We start from the raw sequence: 23591 nt of genomic DNA on the forward strand, positions 1-23591 counted from the left end.
TAATGTGTTGTCTAAACCCTAGAACACACGCAAAAAAAACATTAATGCATGTTTTCTCAATCAAAATATAGCTCACAAAGTGTGTATGTGTGCATGGTTAGGTTCATTTAAGGGAAGAAAGGTGGCGCAGACAATTGAATTAGCCAAAATAACTCATGTGAGCACGTCTTTGGTGCACATAGCAACGGTGAGAAATTTCCCAAACACGCTCGGCAAGGTCAGACTCATTGAGTGGAGGATTTACAAGACTGTTTTGGGAATGACATATATACAGTAGATAATTTGTAATGGAGACATAGCTATGCATAAGAAAGCAGCACAACACAAACCACATTTCCTGCCTGCACTGGTGATTTTAAGATTTTTGGACTTTGTGTGATAGTGATTTTAGTTTGTGACTTATGACTTGGATCAGGTTTGTCTGGTGTGTGTCTCATCGGCCCTGCCTGCCCATGTGTGTTTCAATAGTGTCTTGTTCTGATGTGTATTTTAAGTGTCAGTATTAGCTTCACTGTAATTCTGTCTGTTCCTGGAAACATGTCAGTTGTGTTTAGCTTTTAATGCATTGACTTAGCCTCTCATCCTACTTTTGACGAAACTGTTCTGTCAAAGTTTGCAAATAAATACATGTTGTTGAAATCCGAGACCTCTCTTGAAGATAACTAACACTTCTAGTGTTCAAAACCAAGGATGCATGATATTGAAAGGCAACATTCACTTAATTAAAACATGATCTAAGGATGATAAAATGGTAATTACAACTTCTCGTGTTTTGTAGGGAATTCCCAGGATTTATTTGGGTGAAGGACAACTGAGATGCACGGCTCCTTAGTAGCTTGGACCCTGAAGTCAGGGTTCTTAAGATCTACAATGAAGAATTGCTTCAGTTTCTGAGGTGACGGTTTGAGTGACTGACTAAGCTCACTGTTGGCGAGCCCGCATCATGACGTCGCTGGAAAAACGTCGCTCGAACCGGAAGAATGGTGGACATCGGAAGCACAGCGACGGAGGCTTTAGTGACACCTCAAGCAGTGGATCCTTTCTGGACGAGACTGACCGTGAAGTCCGTAGTCTCACAGACAAAGCCTTCAGGAGTCTCTGCATTGGAGAAGAGGCCATTTATAATGACTCAGATCTGGGTCCATCCTCACCTTGCATCCAGAGGGACAGACAGCAGGCCTTCAATAAGAGTGGATTGGAAAAAGAGAATGGTGACAGGGAGGAGCTTAAAAGAGCAGCACATGAGAGCTTCAGCCTGATGGTGCAGCAGTATGAACAGGATTGGATCCATGACGGAATGTATGGGGCAGAGATGAACAGAAATCCACAATGGGATGTTTATGGAGATGGGACACAAGGGAGGGTTTCTGCCACATTCCAACACTCCTTAATGGAAATGACCCCGGAGGACAGATCTCTTGAAGAAGACCCATTTAGCTATTTTAGCAATGGAGCTACCGATTTGAGTTTGCAGCATCGAAGAAGCCGTTCCAGAGTTTCTTCACTGATCAGAGCATTTAACACTGAGGATGGAGCAGTTATGGAGGATCAACTCCGAGAGTGGAATGAAGAGGCACGCTGGAATAGACCAGACTTGATGAACATGCCTTCACCTTATCAGCAAAATTTTACAAATGGTCAGTTCTCCATGGTTGGCCAGTTCTCATCCCAGGACAACAACCTTTACTCTAGTGAGGCAGCTGCAGTGTCTCACATGAATGCTGCATCTTCTTTTATGGGATTAACCTACAATAACCAACATATGATGACACAACTCGACTGTGATACCAACTTCTTTATACACAGCGAATTTAGTCCCTTCAGAGTATGGCGAGACCATAACAGGTTCCAACAAGGAGAAGTCTCAAGGTATATGCAATGCTCAGAGTTTCCCAAGTGGGGCCAAACACCCATGTACAAGGAGCTTTCACTGGAATCCCAAATGAACGGTTCCTCAATGTTTCAAGAGAGGAGTGGAAGGCACCACAGGACTAGGTTAACCCCTGTGGCTCCCAACCCGTCTTTACAATCCATTTCAACATCCACCAGGTTGCAGAAAGCATGTGCACTGGAGAAACGCTGCGAGTCTGAGCAGGCGGTACATTATCCTCAAAGGATTAGGACACAGAGTCTTGGAACAGACAGACTTCCACCCCATCGGCCATCAACGGCATCGCCCACTGTGGAGATGTCATATTATGCTCCGGAAACCCTAAACTCTGTTGAGGCCCTCCACCAACAGATTAAAATTATGACAGAGCAAAACAACAATCCAGAGAAGACCGCTAACAGACATGGAGTAATTACTCCCTCCAATGATGGCCAGCTGCTTTTGCCACTACTTCCTATGTCACAAGCCAAGCCACCAGAAAGTAGAGAGAATGCAGGTTCTCCCCAAATTGTAGAACATCCGCCAGTGCGTGCCGAAAGCAGAGGGGGCACACCTGATGTAAGGATGTCAAGCTATAAATCCAGAGCTAGCAGCCTGCTCTTCAATCTCAAAGACAACAGAAAGAGAGTGAAAAGTACATACAGTCCTGCCAAATTTAAAGGCTGTGAGACAACAGAAAAAAGCAGAGAACCTCCTTTATGGGAATCTAAAGACATTGTGATTGATATACCTGAGTGTCTACAGGCAGACATTCAGGAATCCAGTTGGATTGATGGAGCCTCTCATCAATATGTTAAACCCGATCATAGCCCCAGACTTTTTTCTCCTGGAATGAATTCTCAGCCCAATACAAGGCAAGTTATAGACTACAAGACAGCTCAGAGACAAGATGAGACAGTCCATCAGTTTGGGTACATACGTGAAAATTACACCGGCAAACATTTGACTAATGGTAAGAATTTCAATGAAGACGGGCCATTATTTTCTCCATTTAAGCAGGAGGTGGCTGGCATTCAGGTGGGAGGGGAGGTACAAACACAGAAATCATCTTTTAACACTACAGGTGTGAACTGGCAAATGGGTGAAAACAGTCAAATAAGAGACTGCTTACCAATGGAACGTGCCCATTTGAAAGAACCCGAGGTGAGGCTTTCCACTGAGGTGGTTCAAGTAAATCAGAACAAACACAATTATAGCAATGTTTCAAAGGAAATGTGGACACCTCCACATAACCCAAATTCAAATCAATTGGCTCTGAAAGCAGTTGTAGTTCCATGGAAACAAGACATCTCACCTTTCAAAGAAAAATATCAAAATGATCAGGGGAACCTACAAGCTAACACCGTAAAGCGGATCACATCACCAAGAGATGACCGCGGAAGAGAGAGTCATCAGGACATAAATAAAGAAGCCAAAGGGACGCCACAGTGTAGTACGGCTACAAAAAACCCAGAATCTTGTGAAAAAGACAGGCTAGGGCGCTATTTACAACAGAACAATAATGGAAATGGAAATAAAGAAACTGACAAAATTATGCAAAATCAAGAAACAAGTCAGATAAAAGTACGTGCACAAACATTAAATGAAGAACAACCAAAATCAGCTGAGAGACAAAACTCATCAAATAGCCAAAACCATGAGAGGACAGAAAGGGTCCACCAAGTAAAGGACGGTCAATTGGTTGAGGTCAAGGCTGTACAAAATACATCAAAGCAAATACAATCAGAGCAGAGACAAACAGAGCAGTCTAAAATTCATCAGTGGGCTCATGGGGAGCGTCCCGAAGACAAGTCTGCTTTATGGCAGACTGGTTCAGTTGAAGCAGAACTGGCGCAACCAGAAAAGACAGCAAACAAGGTCAAATCGGAACAAAATGAAGCAAAAGAATCAAGAAAAGAGGAGATGAAAGGAAAACAAAAAGACTGTAATTATGAGAAACCAACAAGCGCTCCAACTCAAGTTAGAGATGGTAAGGAAGAAATCAACGACGTAAAAGTACAAGCTCAACAGATGAGAAGTGTGCAGATTGAACGAGTCCAAGCAGACCAAGTTGACTTGGAGGAACTTAAGATCAAACAGAGACCATTAGTGTCCGTTAAAACTCAACCATTTCAAAAAGAAAACATTATACTTAATGAGGTTGAGGAAAAAACACATAGAATTCAAGAAGAAGGCGAACAGAAAATGTCAGCGGAAGTCAGAGCAAAAAATGGTAAAAGAGATGAAACCATAGCAAAGCAAGTCAGCAAGGAAAAAGCTCAACTACAAGCTAAAACAGAACACACTAGCACAATGGAAGTGGGCAGTGGAAATGACAAGCAGAATGAAAAGGAAGCTGAGAAAGAATTGCAAATCAACGCTCAACCTAAAGAAGAGATACATGATGCCAGAGAGACAAATTCTGTTGCCAGAAAAGCAGAATTGGCTAAGATGGAGCTAACCAACATGGAGTTAGCTAAAGTAGTACTTGTAAAACACCAACATATAAAGCAAAGATCATCAAAGCCCACAGACATCCTAACAATGCAGCATCACGTCAAGAGTGAGCCCAATAAAGTTGACCGTGTAAAACTGGAGTTAGCCAAAGCTAAAGTAGAGCTAGCAAAGATAAAGGAGAAAATGAATGGGGAGCAAAAGGATAAAGTCAGATGTACAATTATCACTAAGGAGGAACTTGCTGCAAACAAAGATGCTTCTGTAGAGGTGACGGCCAAACAGACAGAACAAGCACAGCAACACAAGGACAATTCAGCTGCTAAAATAGCATCTAATACAAATCAAGACGACCATGGGACTGATTATTATCAAAGTCTGAGAGAGAAATATGGCTTTACTAATTCACTTTCACACCAAATGACATCAGGGGCAAACATTTCTTCAAAAGATGGCGATGTAACTCCATCATCTGTGTCACTTGATATTGCAGAAGTGAATACCAACAAATCAAACGGTGACTATCCCACAGTCAGTGGTGAAACCAATAATAAGGAGAAATTCATCTCTAATAAAAGAAATGAGAGTCTTTATATCTACAGCGAGTCATCCAAAGAATTCAAATTATCTCAGGACGACAATTTATCTTATTGTGGAGACATAAGAGCAACTGGTGACACAGTTTCTGATACTGGAAAGGAAGACAAATTAAAAAAATTGGAAACATCTTATCCTGACTCTCATCCTGCTATTTCACAACAGACAAATTCAGAGTCTGTTCGAAATCCTGAAAGAAAACACAAATCAGAGCGCCTGAAAGCAGTACCTCATAAAGAGAAAGCTCAGACAAAACAGGAGATTCTTACTTCCAAAATAAAAGCTCATGCTGAAAAAGAGATTTCAGCACTGATGGAAGGTTTTGCTTTACGAGAGGTCTTCATATCTAAAACAGCCACCAAACCACTAACAGCCAGTCAGAATCTTCACTTAAAGCAGAAACCTCCATCATACGAGATGCTCAGAGGCCATGGAATCTCAATAACCAGTAATACTACCACTAAACATCAGACGGGATCATCAGAAACAGAGGAGAAGGCACCTCCCAGCTCTGAAGGAGAAAGCAATCAATCTGTCAGTCAACTACAGAAAGAACTTCCTACAGAACCCATGAAGAGTGATGACCCTACACCAGAAGTTGCACCCACAGAGATGAAAATGACACCAGGTTATTCTGTGAGCACAGAGCATCAAGCCGACCACAACGAAATCGGGTCACCAATACAAAATAACGATCAGGAATCAAACTATAGCAAAGAAAAAACAGTAGTAAAGCCTGATGAAAACTCTGAAAAACTAGAACTGGAATCGCTTGTGCACAAATCTGATGGACCTGGTGACAAAATGAAGTTACCACAAGCTGCAAGCAAACAGGGAGTAGTTCACCATGACTTTGTCTTTGGGCAAACTAAGAGTTCTGTGGCAGAGGACAGTTTGCAAATTATGGGAATAATTGTGACTGAAAAAGTGAAGGATGATCACAAAGTGTTGAATACTGAGGAGAGCAAAGAAAGTAGTGCTGAGCCTGACACATCTTTCTTCAACGCAAGTACAGAAATGAGCAAGAAGAGTGAATGTTTGATACATATAAACACAACACACGTAAAGGAAACTCATCCTACACAAAAGGAAACTCCAATTAAAGTTGGTATGAATACTCATCAGGAGGAAACCACAGACATAACCGTCATTGAGAACGTGACAGAAAAAATGGCCTCTCCCTTGCAGCAGTACTCTAATATCAATGCAGGACCCCAAAGCAAAATACAAGTCAAAAGACCCATGCCTGGAAAAGATGTGACCCCCACACTCAATTTAAGTTCTATAAATAAAGCACCGGCCGAAATTCAACTCCTTCACTATAAACAGGACACAACATTAGGAATGGCAGGATGCACATTTGAAACCTTCGACCCAGCAAATAACTGCTACAAAGATCAAGAGGAAATTCAAACTAAAGAAATTAATCCACAATTAAACCAAGTTACAGACAACGTAATAAACTCAGAACTCAACTCCGATAAGGATATTGCTGAAACTCAATCTGTCACACCATCCTTGGAAGAGGATGTGGCACCTGCCCTAAATCCATCTAAAAACTGTGGCATAGAGGATAAGAGTACACCCCTATTGGAAGAAAATAGAACTGACAGTGACACCCTCCAATTAATTGAGATTGAAAGCATGAAGGCATCTTCAAAACACAAAGAGTCAAACTTGGGAATAATGAATCAGCTGGAAGATGTTCACATAGACAACATTGTCATCACAGTTTTACCAGCAGCAATAAAGATTGACAGTGTGGAGAAACATCAGAGCACAACATGCTCTGATGTGGCTGCTGTTGAGGAACATCAACATGAAGATTCATCTAGTGTGGGTGAAAACAAGGGCACATCAATCAAAAATAATAAAACTAAACATCCTGCTTCAAAAGGCTGTGAGGAGCAGAAGAAAGATAAGTTTGAAGACACATTGAGTGTACAAGATGTATTGAAAAGTGTAAGAAAATTGGCTGACTCAATGAAAACTATAAATCAACACAATAGCATAAATACAACAAGAGAAGACAGGGGGACCGACATAGCACAGACGCAAATATCAAATATACAAGCCAGCGAGGGAGACTACTTCCAAGTTCAAGGGACACCTGAAGCACCATTTAGAAATAACAGACACAGCGATGTCTCAGGTGTTTCCAAGGTGATGGAACATTCCAACCAACCATCAGATCAGAATAAATCAGTATCTTCCCCAATAAGTGTTAAAAATGAGAGCACACGAAAACACACAAGGGGTGTAACAGATAAGAACTCACAAAGTGATCTTCATTCAGAATTACAAAACTGTGAAAAGATTGCGTCTGCCCAAACGGTGGATGTGAGAAAACAGCAGCCAGAGTTTAGATCACGTTTATCAGCAAGGGAAAGACATAACTCAAGAAATTCACAGCCAACAAGGGAGGAGACAGAAATTAAATCAAAACCAAAGGACAGGGTGTCTACAATTCCTGAGATATCAGCCCTTGCAGACTATGCCAGATTAAAAGTCATTGTTGCAGAAGACAGAGAAAACACAATTCAGGAATTCCCTCCACACAAAAAAGAAGGATTCTTTCCACTGATACAGTCACGTCATAGCAGACGCCCAGTGTTCACTGCTGACCCACAAGAGCACTCTGTGAAAGACAGAAGTGTGCCAAAAAAGACAGAGATCAACACCAAAATCCACAAAGAGCCCAAACCCGTTGTGTTTCCCATAACTGAGAAAGAGCATCAGCGGACAGGGATGTTCAAACTGGGAGAGAAGGATCGACGAGAGAAAACAATTTCTGATGCCAAAGACCATGAGGGAGTTTTTCAAAAACAGCTACAAAAGCTCACACACAGAAAAAATCCTAAAGCTCAAGTTAAAAATGAGGTCAGAGAAGAGGTCCCTAAGGTTGATGGACAAATAGTTGGTCAACAAAGCACTAATCATATGCAAGCACCAATACCATCTGCCTCAATTATTAAACCAAGAGAAAGTCCTCAGTCACAACAACAAAACCAACTTGATACTCCAAATCCAAATGGAAAATTGTCAGCATTGACCTCAATTAATACTTTGGTGCTCAGGGATAATGACTCTTCCACAAAACCCACTGTGGAGCCAATTTATCAAAATGGTGCTTCATCAATAAGAAATGTTGTAAATAAAGACACAACAGGAGAAAGAAAAATAGAAAAATCAAGAGAAAACCTTGAGACTTATCAAGAAGAGACAAAAGCCAAACAAGAGAGTGCAAAACAACAGCAAGAAGAAGGAGCTTCCAAGAGAAGGGAAGACACAATCGCAGAAGACATAAAAGCTAAGCTAGAGGAGAGGAGAGCTTTCATATCAGAAGAGAGAAAACGTGCACAAAGAGAAGCAGCACGGTGGGAAAAACTCAAAGAAACAGCACAAAGGATGGAGGAGGAAAGAAAGGGAAAACAAATAGAGAGCAGGAGAACAAATGCAATAAAGGATGAAAGAAGATTTGAAAAAGAAGGAAAGGCACTAAAAACCCAAGAGGAAATGGAAGGAAGCATATCAGTTGGAGAGAGGAACAGACTGGAACAAAGACTGGGAGAGAGAACTGCTCAAGAGGAAGAGCAGATAAGAGCTCTGCTCATGGAGGAGCAACGTCTAGCCAAAAGGATTGAGGAGAGGAGACTTGCGGAAGAGACTAGGATCAAAAAGATTCAAGAGCGCCAGAGAGATGCACAGAGGAGAGAAAAGCTTAAGAAGGCCGAACCGATGGCACGTGAGAACAAAGAGACAACTGGTGCTGCTGAGAAGCCAAACATTAGTGCAAAACTAAAAGAGGAGCAGCTGGCCAAAGGTGAGTGGGTGATTGCACCTGAAGAGCTGATAAGAGACAATGATGGTGCGGCTAAGAGGGAAGAACATTTAACAGCTCAAAGAGAGAAAGCGTCAACCAGTGAGGAGCAGAAACGTACAGCACTCTTAATGGATGCTCTTCAGTACTACACCATCACCTCTACAGATAAGAAAACCAAAGAAAGACAGGCACTTTCCCCGCTATCCCTCCAACAAAAAAAACATTCATCTGTGCCCGCCGAAGACTCAGTTTCACACAGAAGGTCACACAGGCCACATGCTCCACCATCTCCTGCTCCTTCCCTTCCACGCTCCAATACTTCCTCCCCTGCTCTTGGAGGCAAACCCTTGATGTTCAGAGTGAAGGATAACACCAAAGGTTCTTCTTTCACTAAATCAGTTAAACCACGCTTTCATAAGAACTTTGCAGAAGAGCCCAGAGTGAGATCACCGATTGAAGGGAGATCAGAGAGAAGAGAGGATGAACAGGAGATAAGGCGTAACACTGGAACTCCCATCAATCCTGACATAGTCCTAGGATTAAACCGACTTACTCCTATTAATGAATCTTCTGTCTCTCAGCCTGCATCTTCATCCCAAGAATACTCAGCTCCTCTCCCACATCACAGGCCCTTCTCCAGGAGAAGCATTGCTCTGGATGAGGACGACTCTCGATCGGTCATCAGTAACATGTCCGAGGATGTGCAGAGCTTTTCCACCAGTGCTGCTGACATAGCAGATTTAAGAGGGCTGTATGATTATGACAGGCCGGTATCAGCCTGCAGTTTTAGCAGTGATATGTCCCGTTTGGGAAAACCTCCAGCGGTTCCCCCAAAGAGTGACAAAGCCTTGCGCAGGGCCCAAAGACTCACTACTCGTAGGGTAAGGAAAGAGGTGACACAAAGTGCAACAAGCAACCCTGCAGAGAACCCACAACAGGAACCCTCCAGCAGGCCTGCTTCTGCCTCCACCGAGGTACTGTCTTCAAACCGCCATGCCGTGGCTTCTCCGCATTTTGCCCCTCCTGTCTCCCTCACCCATGCACCGACCTTTGGGCCTAGCTTACCCTCTACACAAACAGAAAGCCTGCACTCACGCCTCACTTTCCATGCCTCCCCTCATGCCACGGTCCCTGTCTCCCTCCCTGTCACCTCCCCTCATGTCACTGCACCTGTATCATACCCTCAATACACTCCATCCATGTCGCACCCAGTTGCTTCTCCTTCCCCTAAATCTGTACTCCACCCAATCACCAGTGCTCATGCCGCCACACCCATCTCCCCATCTGTCACTGCACCTGTATCACATTCAATTTCCTCACCTCAATCCATTACACCTCGACTGCATTCAGCTACCTTTGCTCATGCCACCACCCCCGTGTCCCTACATGCTGCCTCCCCTCATGTAACTTCACTTACATCACATAATTTTGCCTCACCTCATTCCACTGCATCGATAATGCACGTAGTTGCCTCCCCTCACATCCCTGCCCCTTCACCCCAGCCAGCCACAACTCCTCATACCACAGCACCTGTGAACCAATCAGCTGCCTCCCCTCATGTCCTTGCACCTGTAACCCATCTACCCGTAGCTCTTCATGTCACTGCTTCTGTAGCCAATCCAGTTGCCTTCCCTTACATCCCTGCCCTTGTCTCTCATCCAGTTGCCACCCCTCATGTCACTGCACCTATCTCACTCCCAGTGTCCTCCCCTCATGCTTCTGCCCAGATTACCCGCCCTGTTGCTCCAAAGACAGTTCAACATGTTCCTTCTTCTCCCATTGTCCATTATGCTACCCACCCAGCTCCAGTGACACAGTACCATGTAGAGTCAAGCTATCCCCAGTCCTATCCACTGACCCAGCGCAAGGTGTTGCAAGACCTTGGCTCCGGACAATATTTTCTTGTAGATGCACCTATCGAGGTGAAAATGAAGACTTTCTTTGATCCAGAGACGGGAACATATGTTCAGCTCAATGTCCGTGAGTCTGGCCAGAACATCTTTCAACCTCATGTCCAGCCTGTGCTGACTCAGCCACTGTTTCCTCAGCTGAATTTACAACCCCAACTACAGCTCCAGCAACACGAGCTTCTCTCTCATAATTCTCCAGCTGAGAAGCCTTTCACACTTTATAAAGGCTATCAAGCTTATCCACAAGTTTACAAAGGTCTCTCCTCTATGCCTTCCCAAACGCCACCCTCAAGAATTTCAGTCCAGGAGGAACTGTATTTCAAAAACAACTGTAACACAAATCAATCCAGTGAAATTGGCCAGAAATCTGAAGGTCAACATTTCAGCCCCGAGCAAACACCTTACATGGATACAGTAAATGAGACAAACAAATCACAAAACACTGTTTACAGCACACACGAGTCCTTCCCAGAGTGCAACACAAACAACCAGCTTGAAGGAAGCCGTTGTGAAAATGAAAATTCAGACCACTCAAGGTGTCGGCCATGTGATATAATATCTATGAGTGAACTGGATGACTTTATGGAGATGACCGAATGGTGAGGTTTGGGGAAAATGAAAAAAAAAAAAAAATCACTTTGTTATTGTAGTAAATATCAGTGTAAACAATGCAATACAGTGATGTTTTTCATGTGAAAAAAAGTCTGTATATTTTTAGTTTGTCCCGATGAAATTACATTGCTCATGCTTAGATTTATTGGGCTAACACTTGTGCTACAGAGTTCACCATTCCATTGCCCTTTATGAATGTGAGATACTAAAGCATCTCTCTTATGTAAACACTGTCAGAGCACAACTTTTGCTTTTGTGATGCATGTCTTGTAATGCCATAATGCCAGTGAAGGTTCTGCTGATACACCATTTAATGATTAAGCACTATATGAAGCTGTTGTAAAGTGTCATACAGAAGTCGGTATTTAATGCTGGATGTTGTGTTTTGCTGTGAAACAAAGCAGTGTGACATGTACTAAAAATACACTTGACTCAACAGAATAACTGCTCAGCCAGGTTTCAGGAATCACCTGACTGCTGCAGATTTCATTTTGTGACTTGAAAACACAGTAAATGCAATAAGAAGATATTACTGTTACCTGTTTTGACTCTTGAAATGTTCCCTGGGTCTGAATGACTGAAATTAAACATCTTTTCTGCTGAGTGCGTACAACAATTATGAAGGGCTGTTTAGAGTGCATCGATAGGTCCTACGAGAGTTAATAAACAAAAGAAAGATTTTGCAGCATATTCGTCTTGTCATTTTATTTCTGCATGGAACTGAACCAAATGCTTGAATCTTTGCCCACGATGCCAGTGGGATCTAATGACAGAATAAAAATCTATTTTCTTTGATTTCCCTAGACTGACAAATTCAGATACAAATGAACACTGATAGTGACCCCAAGTGGGCTCCACATTCCTTGAGCGGTAGTTAATTGTTTTGAAATTTGTAGCATATTATGTGTCTTAAAAAATAAATAAATAAATAAATGAATAAATAAATAATTACAAAAGAAAGTGCAATTCTCTCAGAATTCATGTGTGAATAATAAGACACTGTTGCTTAAGCAAAATGCCAAAGAAAGTATTAAATTGAAGACGACACTTGTTAACAGATCAATCACATCATATCACAGCAATCCACAGATAAAGTGGAACCTCTAGATCAAACACCATTTGACCTCCAAGATTAAACTGTTGCCACCATAAAGTCTGTACTACAAGAAACCATATTTGTAACGTTTTAAACATTTTTTAACAGTTATACGAGTGTAAAAAGTTAACCTCTGTTAATTGTAAAATGTAAAACTAATAAAACATGCCGGTGTGGTAACATAATGTATGAGGCCTGTGAAACTGTAATTGTGCTACTTTGGAGGCATATTCTTCGGAATGTTTCTGTCACCATCTCACCTATGACTAAAAGGTATAGAAAATGTCGGACGACCTCCGACTTAATCCACCTCCATGTCACAATTATAGAAACCATCAATAGGATTAAAAAAACAAAAAAACAAAAAAAACTGCAAGATTTGCTAAAACCATCATCTGGAGCAGTTCAAAACCAACACAAAAACTTTGCGATCTATCTAAAAGAACAATTGTTTAAGATGGATGGCAATGAGGAATACATGAACACAACACTTTTTGAATTCAAGGTGAAGAGAGCTAGATTAAATGAATAGGCTACTCTCCCTGTTCATTTTGTTTACCAGTAAACCCTATATATACCTGTCTTGAATTTGAAGGGTGGAAAAAAAACATCACATTTTATTTGTCAATAAAGAAAGGTTCGGTGAATGCACATAGGAAACTGGTGGAGTTCATTACCTCCAACAAGGTTAAGAACCTCTGGCATAGAGTTAACGTTGTGTCATTCCATTTGGTTTTGGCGGCATTGGAAGCACAAGTAGAAGCACCAGCCTCAGCAACTCAGGCCGCCCAATAAAGCAGCAGGCCTCATTCCGCTGGGGAGCGTCTGTCAACCGCAGCCAGCCAGAGACAAGCCCGTGCCACTCTTTCCAGCAGCCAGACGGGAGAGAAGTCCCACCACGCACAAATGCATCGTTACCACATGCATGAAACAAAAACACAAAAGTCAACATATCGGACTGTCAGCATAAGTAGACAAGTAATTGCGGCTGATGGAAATGCACATTCAGCATTCTATGGTAAACGCTTCTAAAAATGACACGCGTTGCGATAGACACGTGGCCTTGCACCAAACCACCAGAGTGGACCAGAACAACTGGGCTTGTGGGGTTTAGGGCCTTGGCCCAAGACGCTTCGCAGGAACTCAGGAAATGACATTTCCTACGTTTAGCAGGACACAGACATCGAGAGAGAGAGAGACAGAGAGAGAGAGAATGTGAGAGACTACTGGGAGAACGAGTGGGAGTTCCTAAGTGGGAACAGAGCAACTAGTGTTTCATATTACTGCGAAAAGAAGAAAAAGAAAGAAGGGAAGAGTTAGTGGCCAAAGGCTGTGGTGGGTCGCGCAGTCGTGCTCCGCTTGTTTAAGCGTGCTGCAGTGCTCTGGGTTTATGGATTCACTCAGCGAGGACAATGTACATCTCTGTAGTGCTGCTGGTCCTGACTAAAGCTCTGCTCACAGGTAGGATTGACTTGTTTACTGCAATAACACGGCAGGGCCAGTTAATGTGTGCATGCATGCAACTAGTGCAGAAAATATGTCTAAAGAGGCATATGACATAAAACCTAAAATTATAGGTTACGCTTTTTTTTTTTTTTAACTTTAAGACAGAAGAAGAAAGAAAAACAGCAATACACTCAAGTCGAAAGTTTTCATTGTCACACTTCTGACAAGTGACTTGAGAGAAAACCTTTATAAAGTACTCTAGATACAACACTGTCACCAATAGTATTAAGTTTGTAAGAATCTACTTTGTTGACACTCGGGGAGATTCCCAAACTAACCAAAGCAACACTGGATGGCATCTGGTCCACGTTATCTTGTTGCCTTCTTCTCTTTTTAAGCCTGTTTTGGGCTTACCATACTGCTTCCCACCAGCAGATTCCTTTTTCCTTTTTTTTTTTTTTTTTTTTTTTGGATCACACATCTTGTGTCCAGACTCCTTGTCTCTAGCAGAAGTGAGCTATCCCAGCTGGCTGCAGTACAAAACATCACTACCTGCAGGGAAGCCAAACAGGAGCACACCGGGGAAGCGTTTAGGGTTAGGATGGGGCTGAATTTCCCTGTCTAATGATAGAAAAACATGATCGCTTGAGATGGAGCCATGTGAATCTGTGCAGCCGCTGTGAGTATGAATGTAAACAAAACGCCACCATTATGTTGAGCTGGCAGAAAATCAAACATGCTGCATAAGTGATGGCAGGAGAAGGCCTAACAAACAAACAAGCACACGACACGAAAATATATCATGGAGCACCCTATTTGTGTTTGTAAGTCCTACTTCCTGGTTCACGGCGTATGACATGACAAAAACAAGCTCTCAAACTCACATTTACACCCATAGACAATTTGGAGTCATCTGTGAACCTAACATGCATGTTTGTGGAATGTGGGAGGAAGCCACTCCCAGTTGAAGTTTACCGTCAAACGAACTAATGGTTAGCATGGATAGTGGCAGGATTAGAACCAATTAATAATAGATATTTGGGGGGAAATGATGGATTAACATGTTGATATAATACTAATTTTAGGCATATATTCTTTATCCTCGATGAAGAGTGACTAATAGAACAGCATCTTACTGAGACACTTAAAGTATTATAAGAAGCTTCTTTTTCGTATTCTTTTTCATTCGTGTCTAAAATTCTATATGTATGTATGTATGTATGTATATTGCCTACCGAACATACCAGAAGGAGCTGCACAATGAATTGCATTGCTGCATAAATGTTGCACATGATGGTTTATATTTCTTATTTAATTTTGTTATAACTTTATTTTTTTTCATATATATATATATAGTAAAATATTAAAGGGTTATATTTTTCCTTATTACATTAAAAAAAATAATAATAATGGAGGCGCAGGGAGGCTGGAATGTGTTATTACCATGTTTTGAGTTGAGGCATGATAACTGAAGTAATTAAACACAATGGCATAAGTTCCTCTATTTCCACATACAATAAAACATTTTGAAAATTTAATTGAATTATTTTAATAATAATAACCCTAATAATACATTACTATTATTTTATTTATATTTTGTTGTTGTTATACTATGTATTTATTCATTTATATTTTAATATATTTTATATTATGTTTATATTCTTATTATTGTTTAGATAATTAATACTAATACTAATACTATTACTACTACTACTACTACTAATAATAATAATAATAATAATAATAATAAATCACTATTATTTAATTTGTATTATTTTACTATTATTGTTATATTTTTATTATTTAAATATATTTTTATATCTATATTATTTTTATGTTATTTTTATTTAGATGATAATAATATGCATTAATATGCATTAAAACTTTAATTTCAAAATGCCAATGAAAACACGATAATTAACTATTCTTTTATTGTTAAAATAAGCTATTTAACATCTGTCCAATTACAAATGTGCACACGTTTGCCCAGACCTTGTGTTGAACTTCTCTTACTTTACTATCTATATATTTTGTCAACAGAAATATGCCATGCCCTGAATGTAACGGTGATACCGGGGCCCATTGTCATGGCAACCGAGAGGGACAACCTGACACTGTCCTGCCTGGTATCGCAGAGAAAGAGGAACGGCAGCACTCTCGTCCTCCGCTGGTTCTTCTCCCCTCTGGCCGCTCCCACCCCCGCACCTCCTTTGCCTCCCCCGTCTCCTTCCCCCGCCGCCCCCGAGTCCTCCCAGCTCCTCATCGTCAAAATGGGCATCAAGAAAATCAAGCTGTACGGAAACTACACCCGCCGCTTTCCACAGCCCAAGTTTCGTCTTTACGAGCAAATGGAGGGAGAGGTGTACCGTTTGAGGATTCTCAACGTGAGCGGGACGGACCAGGGCTTCTACACGTGTCGAGTGCACGAGATAAGAAAGTACAGGACCATATGGAGGACATCGTCCAACGGTAGCAGCACCACACGGCTGACAGGTAACTAAAGCTATTGCCTTCTGCGTGAGTGAGTTTAAGTTGAGCCTGGTCCAAATTTGTCTGCTGGGTCCTCCAAAGGCCAAATTTGAAGGCCACATGATGCAACATGACTGCACACCGGCGTCCAAATTCATGTGGCCTTCGAATCTAGCCTTCAGATCGGAATCTAGCCTTCAAACGGGCCCTGGGAGAAGGCTGCTTCGGAGCACACTTTCATAGCTTACATTGCTCCTGCATTGCTCATGCTGATTATATGAATCAGGTGTGTTGGAGGACGGAAACATCTAAAACCTGCAGGGCTCCGGCAATCGAAGACAAGAATTGCGGAAGCCTGCACTAGAAGAACAGTCAGAAACACATTCACCAATTACTTCCTTGCCGTTTGCAATCGCTCACATTTTACAAATCGGTTAAGATGTAAAAAATTGTACCAGGCTTTACATTTCTGTTTTTGTGGCTCAAAGCTCAAAAGTGGAGAGGCGGGACTTCCGAGAATAGGTGTGTCTTCTGACAACGCCATTTTGCCAAACCCCAAAATGACTCGATTGTGGCCTATCCCAGAAAAAATAAATAAATATGAATGGACCAAGCAGAAGCTTGAGGTCCAGAAAAAAAGAGAAGCTGTATGCTTGTAACTTGAACAGATTACAGTTAAAGGGGTACTTTAGTTATTTTGCCATTTTTGGCAGTCAAACATTTGCCTATAATAAATTTGATCTTTTCATTATTTTTCATGTACAATTAGTACCTTTAAAAACTTGCTGTTGCTGAAAATGACATCACAAGGGCTCAGGTAACCAATCACAGCTCAGCTTGTGAATGCCACATGACCAAACCGAGAAAACAGGTGAGCTGTGATTGGTTACCTGAGCCCTTGTGATGTCATTTTCAGTCGAAAGCAAATTGCAAAATGTGTTTTTAAAGATACTAATTGTACGTGAAAAATAATGAAAGTATCAAATTAATTATAGACAAAATAGACTTAGCCGTAGACTTGACTTTATTGATCCCTTTGGGATTCTCCCTCTGGGAAACTTTCTTAATTTTTTATTACTATAATGGGCTAAATAAGTGAAGTATCCCTTTAAGTGTGTTGCCATAGCAGCAGTTACAGCAAAACTGGTCAACAATTCTTAAAAAAAAAATAAGGTAAGAGCTTTTTATCTAATATGCCTTCAAATCTAATGTCAGAAATCAAAAATTCTCCTAATATAATATTTTTTATGTGACTCTCAGCGTACTGAAACGATCACCCAGCCCTAATGCAAAGGATGACGTCATTAACTGCCCCCTTTACGGCAAAATGCCACATTCTCATAATTAATGTGAGAAGCCAAACATTCATCAAAAAAAGTTTCCATTGTCTCCATTCCACACGCATACTGCACATAAGTCAACCAATCCAGCAGGTTCGATTATAAGCACCGTCAGTTATCAGCATCTATTTAATCACTAGTTGATTCTGGCAAGCAAGTCAAGTCAAACACAGAACCCTCAAACACATTGCCAAGAGTCACTGGAACGGAAAAGTGGGGGAATTCTGCTGTCATTCCATGGAAAATGTATTGTCTGGAATACCAGGACATCCCTACGTACTTGCACACATGAAAACCGTGTTACAGAAAGACGCAAACACCGGAAAAACGAATACAGGGCTATATTGTGTGTGTCACCCCGTTTCTGTGGTATTTCCATATAAAAACAATGAGCTCACATGGCCAAACCACACGCAACAATATCACTCTGTGAATGAGCGAGAGCAGAGGTAGCTCATTGCTGAGCTGGTCGTGTTCACCAACTCGAAATTGCATGACTTCAGCGTTTTGAAGGCTCTGTTCAGTTTCTCACCCAAATCCACAACCACAACAAAGCTGAACTCAAATGATGAGGTTGACGCAGCCGCAATAATGTCCTTCTATACGACACGAGAGCTCAACAATCTGATGCAGCTCTCGCGTACTTTTAGGCACTTTTTCAGAACATTTGCACGGCGACGCCATCTGCCAACGCCCTGTCCTACATTCAGGCCAGTGCCCCACTGACGAAGCCACACGACCACAGGCATCTCTGACATGTGCACGCCACAGAAGCAGAAAAACAACATTAAAAGGGCAAACAAATCAAAACGCTAAATCTGACTCAAGTGAGGGGATCTCCTCTGCTGGGAAAAGGCTGAAATTGGAACAATGAACATTTGCTGTTAACTTCATATCTTATAATATGCTCCTGTCTAGCATAACTATTTTAATATGTCGGGATGTCTCCTATGTATGGGTAGAAAATAAAACAAAAAGAATAACTCTTTTGAAGTCTTACTAAATGAACAAATAATGACAACGTTCTAAGCCCAACATATTTTGCTCCCGCTATTAATTAATTAATTAATTAATTAAATGGAGGGGGTGAACATTGAACCTACACTGTGTTGATATATATCGTCAGAAATTTATAGAAATGCATATAACAGTTCACTTTTCTTTGTCACACTGTATTGTGGACATTTAAACCGTGTGTAATATCTAATTTTATATTGATTTTTTCTTTTTTTTGGGCTAAATTGTGCTGATCATTTTTATACCTGTACTTTAAAAAAAAAAAAAAAAAAAATCGTTGCATGCAAAGTGCTGTATACGGAGTAAAAATTAGTCATGCAATAAAGACAGGTAATACTAAATAACAAAATAAATTAATTAATAAATATAAGTAGGTAAGTAAATACGTAAATAAGATAAATAATCATAAATTAATAACACAAGAAGTAGGTAGTTGAATAAGTAAATAAAATAAATATCAAGAAAAGATAATAATAATAATAATAATAATAATAATAATAATAATAATAATAATAATAATAATAATAATAATAATAATAAATACAATTTCCCAGAGGGAGCCATCGAAAAAGGGATCAATAAAGTCAAGTCTAAGTCTAAGTCTAAAATAATAACACAACATACAGCAGACCCCATAAAACACTGAAACAACACTGAATGTCATGGTGAGTCAAAAGCCAAAGAATAAAGTTGTATTTTAAGAGAAAAAATGTAAATAAATACCATAATAATAATAATAATAATAATAATAATAATAATAATAATAATAATAATAATAATAAAACAGTACTGCGATTGGCTGGCAACCAGTCCAGGGTGTCCCCCGCCTACTGCCCAGAGCCAGCTGAGATAGGCGCCAGCACCCCCCGCGACCCTTGTGAGGAATAAGCGGTCAAGTAAATGGATGGATGGTTGGAATAAAACAGTAAAAAAAAAATATTTTTTTTTGGGGGGGGGGGGGGGGAGGCGGGGGGGGTTAGGTTATGAATCATGTCATGAGTGTGATCGCCAGCCGATGTCATGTAACACTATAGTTTCACTGAAATTGGTTGGACAGGTCTATTATGACATAACTCGTGAAAAAATCTCAAGGACCCATGCATTGAAATTAACCAAGAAGTCAAAACATGTTTGGTTTGTAGCAGCCACTTTCGGCAAATTCTGGTTCTATCTATAGATTTACAAACTCCACAAACAAGTGAATTGCCCAAATGAGGACCAATCTAAACCGCACATCCTAGACAGATGGGTGATGCTAAATTGTGTCAAAGTTGGATACAATCATTTGGAATATTGTACTTAAAATAGAGGGTACAATGGCATATTTATCCATGTTTGCGGCTTTGTTCTGTTTTTATACAAATACAAAACTGGCTCTCCAGATATACGAAATGAAATGGCCAGAAAGTGTAATTTGACTCAATGTACTTCTTTTTTTTTTGCTCCTGTGACATTTATTAGCGCCATATTCACATATGACAAGTCAATCACAGTTGATATATCTTATGAGTTTATGCGGCGTATGCATTTAAAAGACATATTAAAAAGTCATTAAGGGGTGCTTAGGTTAAGTCATTTATGTGCGTAGCCTGTATTCATTCTCCTCAACCTTTTGCTAAATACCCCTGGCCTGTTCACGCCACATCATTCATTGACACATACTGCAACGTCCTCATTCATTTATGATGTGTGTGTGTGTGTGTGGGTGGGGGGGGGGGGGGTGTAGTTTGTGCACCACTCACCCTCCATTTCAGCCTTTTGTGATATTTCTGGAAACCACAGAGGCCGTCTGGCCTCTAGTTGGTCAGTTTCTTCAGAAAACAGCAATTTACAAAGATGCTTAGTCTGGACTGTTTCTACTCCTTAAATGTTTTTTGTTTTCTTTCTTCTCCTCTCTCCAGTGCATTTTACACCGGAGGCTCATAGTGGTGAAGGAATTTGGCGTCTGTTATCAGGTATTCCCCCAGCTCTTAGCACTAATGTTGTTTCTCCAACATTAATGGCTGGTTTTTAATGTTATTGTTCCAATGCGTTTGTCTTACTAGACGTGAATGTGTGCGCCGTGCTGATCTGCTCGCTGGGTTTGCTCTGCATCTTCCTCTTCACTCTCACGCTCACCTTCCAGTACTTCTACAGGAGACACAGGCTCAAAGGTCACTTCAATATTATTTACCATCTAACACTGCAATTCACATGAAATAATGGATTAATAGAACCACAATCTTTTTGTTCGTCCACAGCAAGTTACCAACTGGTCAAGTGTCCAGAGAGCAGGTATGACCAATGCGTCTTCATAAATAAGAAATAAGACGTGACATGATGTTTTGAGCTTCATCATCTGTGTTCCATGCAGCTCCGGAGAGACAGTAACCAGCACCAGCAGTTGTTCGAGTTCCTCTCCAAGAGCACAGAATAAATACAGAGGGCAGGCAAATGATATAAAAGTGGCGTTAAAACCCCCTAAAGTGCCTGAGGAGCCACCACCAGCCACACCGCCTACAGGTAAAAACATCAGGACAGTTTGATTTGTTTTACAGGACGATTACGGGTCAGCTCACAAAACGTTTGGACCTTGTAAGTCTCCATCACATTTTCCAAATAGTACAGGCAGGACTTATGGCTCCAGCCCCCTGCGATGCCAGGAAACTGAATGAGAAGGCTAAAATAATAGCACATGAAGGTATCGTTTATAGAGGCAGTATAATTCAATTTGCAGCACCATGAAAACAACATGGAGACAATGTGAGACTAGTGAATAACACCGAGGAGGAAACTTTACACTCTTATTTGGGGAAAGTCCCACAGCTTGAATTCAAGTTAAAACATCATCAGTAGAACAGAAAAAAAGCTTACACCAACAAAATGACTTACTTTTACAATTATTTACCCTGAGTGTTCAACATTTTTTTTCAGTGCCCGTAGCTTCCAAAAGACCCCAGAAGCCCAAAAGGTCAAAGGTTCCAAAGAGGTCTGCCACTGTAAGTCTTCATCTTCAGCATCTCCTCAACTAACGTCAAATTAATTTAATCATTTTAAAAAGGCGCTTATAAAATTGCTGCATCCGAAATACACGCAAGAGGGAATTTGTCTCATGACCGTGTGATTGTCTACAGGAGTTTATTGCTCTCTCTTCATTCGGTTATGAGCCTGATAATTATATTTATCGCTATTGCTTCTCAAACACAATTATTTATTTAGGGCGCTTCACTGGTTTTATTTCTACAATTTAACTATCAAGTAAGTTTGCACAGAAGAAAACTACATTTTTGTGATTTTTTTTTCTTAATGTGATGAACGACAGTACTTCCATTGGGGTGTCCTCGAAAAAATGCATTCCCTTCTTGACTCCCTTTTTTTTTTTCAGACTACGTTTTTTTTTTGTTTTTTTTTTAATCTGCAGATTTAGCAAAGCAAAAAAAAAAATCCACATTTAGTGAAGACTATCCAGAACTTGCACTAGCCAACCTGGTTAGCTCCTCGCCAATCTCAGTCGCACTATACTTTATCATTTTAACATACTTCCTTGACACCAATTACTAATTCCCTAAAAGAGAGGGATTGGTGCCATCTTGTGGCGGTTTAGGTCAGTTATAGATCTACTGTAGAAGCACAAAAAAAATTGAAATTTGGTGATTTTTTTTTTTTTTTTAACCAACCAATGTTGCTAATATTGGGTAGGCAGGATTAAAGTACATTGCAGCTTTACTTGTGGCTAAATTCCAATCCTTCATCCCAGCCTCGAGCACGTCAGGAGGAGAGCCTCACATACGCGGAGCTGGAGTTGGTCCGACCACCCGTCGAACCCTCGGCCACGACCAGTCCCGACCCCGACCCCTCCAGCCCAGACACGGTGTACGCTCAGATCCTCTTCCAGGAGAAGCAGCTGTAAACACAGCAGCTTGAGCCGGACCCGCTTACCTCCCGGAGAGGAAGACATGATTGGGTTGCGGAGTGAGGAAGCGTATTTATGAACATGCAATCTGACAATTACCATTTGTTTCCGCTGTATGTGCGTTTACGTGTCTTCGAGCACCTGGTTCCAGTCCAACACAGACATTTTTGATGGGCCTTATTTTATTGTTTGCTTTGTCGGCATCTCTGGTCTGTGAGCCAGATGTTCATAAGAATGCTCTGTTATTGCTGAGTGGGTGCTCAGGAGAGAAATCTTGTCAATGCTATTTTTCCTCTACATTGCAACCCTCAGCTTTTTACATTCATCTACAGTTTACAGTGTGAAAACCCATTAATAAACAATAAATATGTCAATGTAAAATATTTGTTTCATCTAAAAAAACATTTTTAAATTGATCAGGTGACTTTCTTGTCACAATCATATCACCATTCATTTTCAATACACACCGCTTACCCTCATTAGGGTGACTTTCTTTATGATAATATGTTCTATGCATGGTATTGTGATTAATATTGCATTATAGTGATAAATAATCATCATCATCATTGTGAGAATGACTTAAGCAGCAAAAAGCACTCGGCTGTACCCACCATTTTGGCATTTGCTATTGACTGAAAATGACATGGTAATCACGAATCATGGCTCAGCTTGTGAATGTCACATGACAAAACTAAAAAAATAGATGAGCCGTGATTGGTCGTTATCTGAGGCCTGAGCAACTGTGATGTCATTTTCAGTCAACAGCAAGTGTCAAAATGGCTGCCCTCTTAGATGGTTAAAAAAAAAAATACTGGTGGTTTTTGCTTAGTTCATATTCCACAGAGACACCATTAGACAGAATACAGAGTTTACACTAGTCGTAGAACATATTATGGTAAAGAAAATAATCGGCTTGACTTCCCCTTTAAGTGGATGGTGCACCCAACGAGGTGTTAACATAATTTAACAACAAAGTTCTACTTTTTTCAACTCTGCAAATCAAACCAATGATGACTCAAACATGCTACATAAACAATTTTTAGACAGATTAGACTGTGTGAAGTT

At 40.8% G+C, this 23591-nt stretch overlaps 3 protein-coding genes across 3 annotated transcripts; all 3 read left to right on the forward strand.

Moving 5' to 3' along the window:
• Positions 1-943: 943 nt before the first annotated feature.
• Positions 944-5495, forward strand: LOC144001633 (cardiac-enriched FHL2-interacting protein-like). Its single transcript, XM_077496119.1, has 2 exons — positions 944-2802; positions 5393-5495. The coding sequence occupies exons 1-2, from the start codon at positions 944-946 to the stop codon at positions 5493-5495; spliced, it is 1962 nt and encodes a 653-aa protein (XP_077352245.1).
• Positions 5496-8437: 2942 nt separating this feature from the next.
• Positions 8438-11954, forward strand: LOC144001634 (uncharacterized). Its single transcript, XM_077496120.1, has 2 exons — positions 8438-9924; positions 10456-11954. The coding sequence occupies exons 1-2, from the start codon at positions 8438-8440 to the stop codon at positions 11255-11257; spliced, it is 2289 nt and encodes a 762-aa protein (XP_077352246.1). The 3' UTR covers positions 11258-11954.
• Positions 11955-13691: 1737 nt separating this feature from the next.
• Positions 13692-22879, forward strand: vstm4a (V-set and transmembrane domain containing 4a). Its single transcript, XM_077495721.1, has 8 exons — positions 13692-13823; positions 15849-16301; positions 20536-20589; positions 20680-20787; positions 20875-20908; positions 20988-21136; positions 21548-21612; positions 22371-22879. Exons 1-8 carry the CDS (start codon positions 13775-13777, stop codon positions 22521-22523), a joined length of 1065 nt encoding a protein of 354 aa, XP_077351847.1. The 5' UTR covers positions 13692-13774; the 3' UTR covers positions 22524-22879.
• Positions 22880-23591: the final 712 nt, after the last annotated feature.

The sequence above is a fragment of the Festucalex cinctus genome, chromosome 14 (assembly GCF_051991245.1).
Source record: "Festucalex cinctus isolate MCC-2025b chromosome 14, RoL_Fcin_1.0, whole genome shotgun sequence".
NCBI lineage: Eukaryota > Metazoa > Chordata > Actinopteri > Syngnathiformes > Syngnathidae > Festucalex > Festucalex cinctus.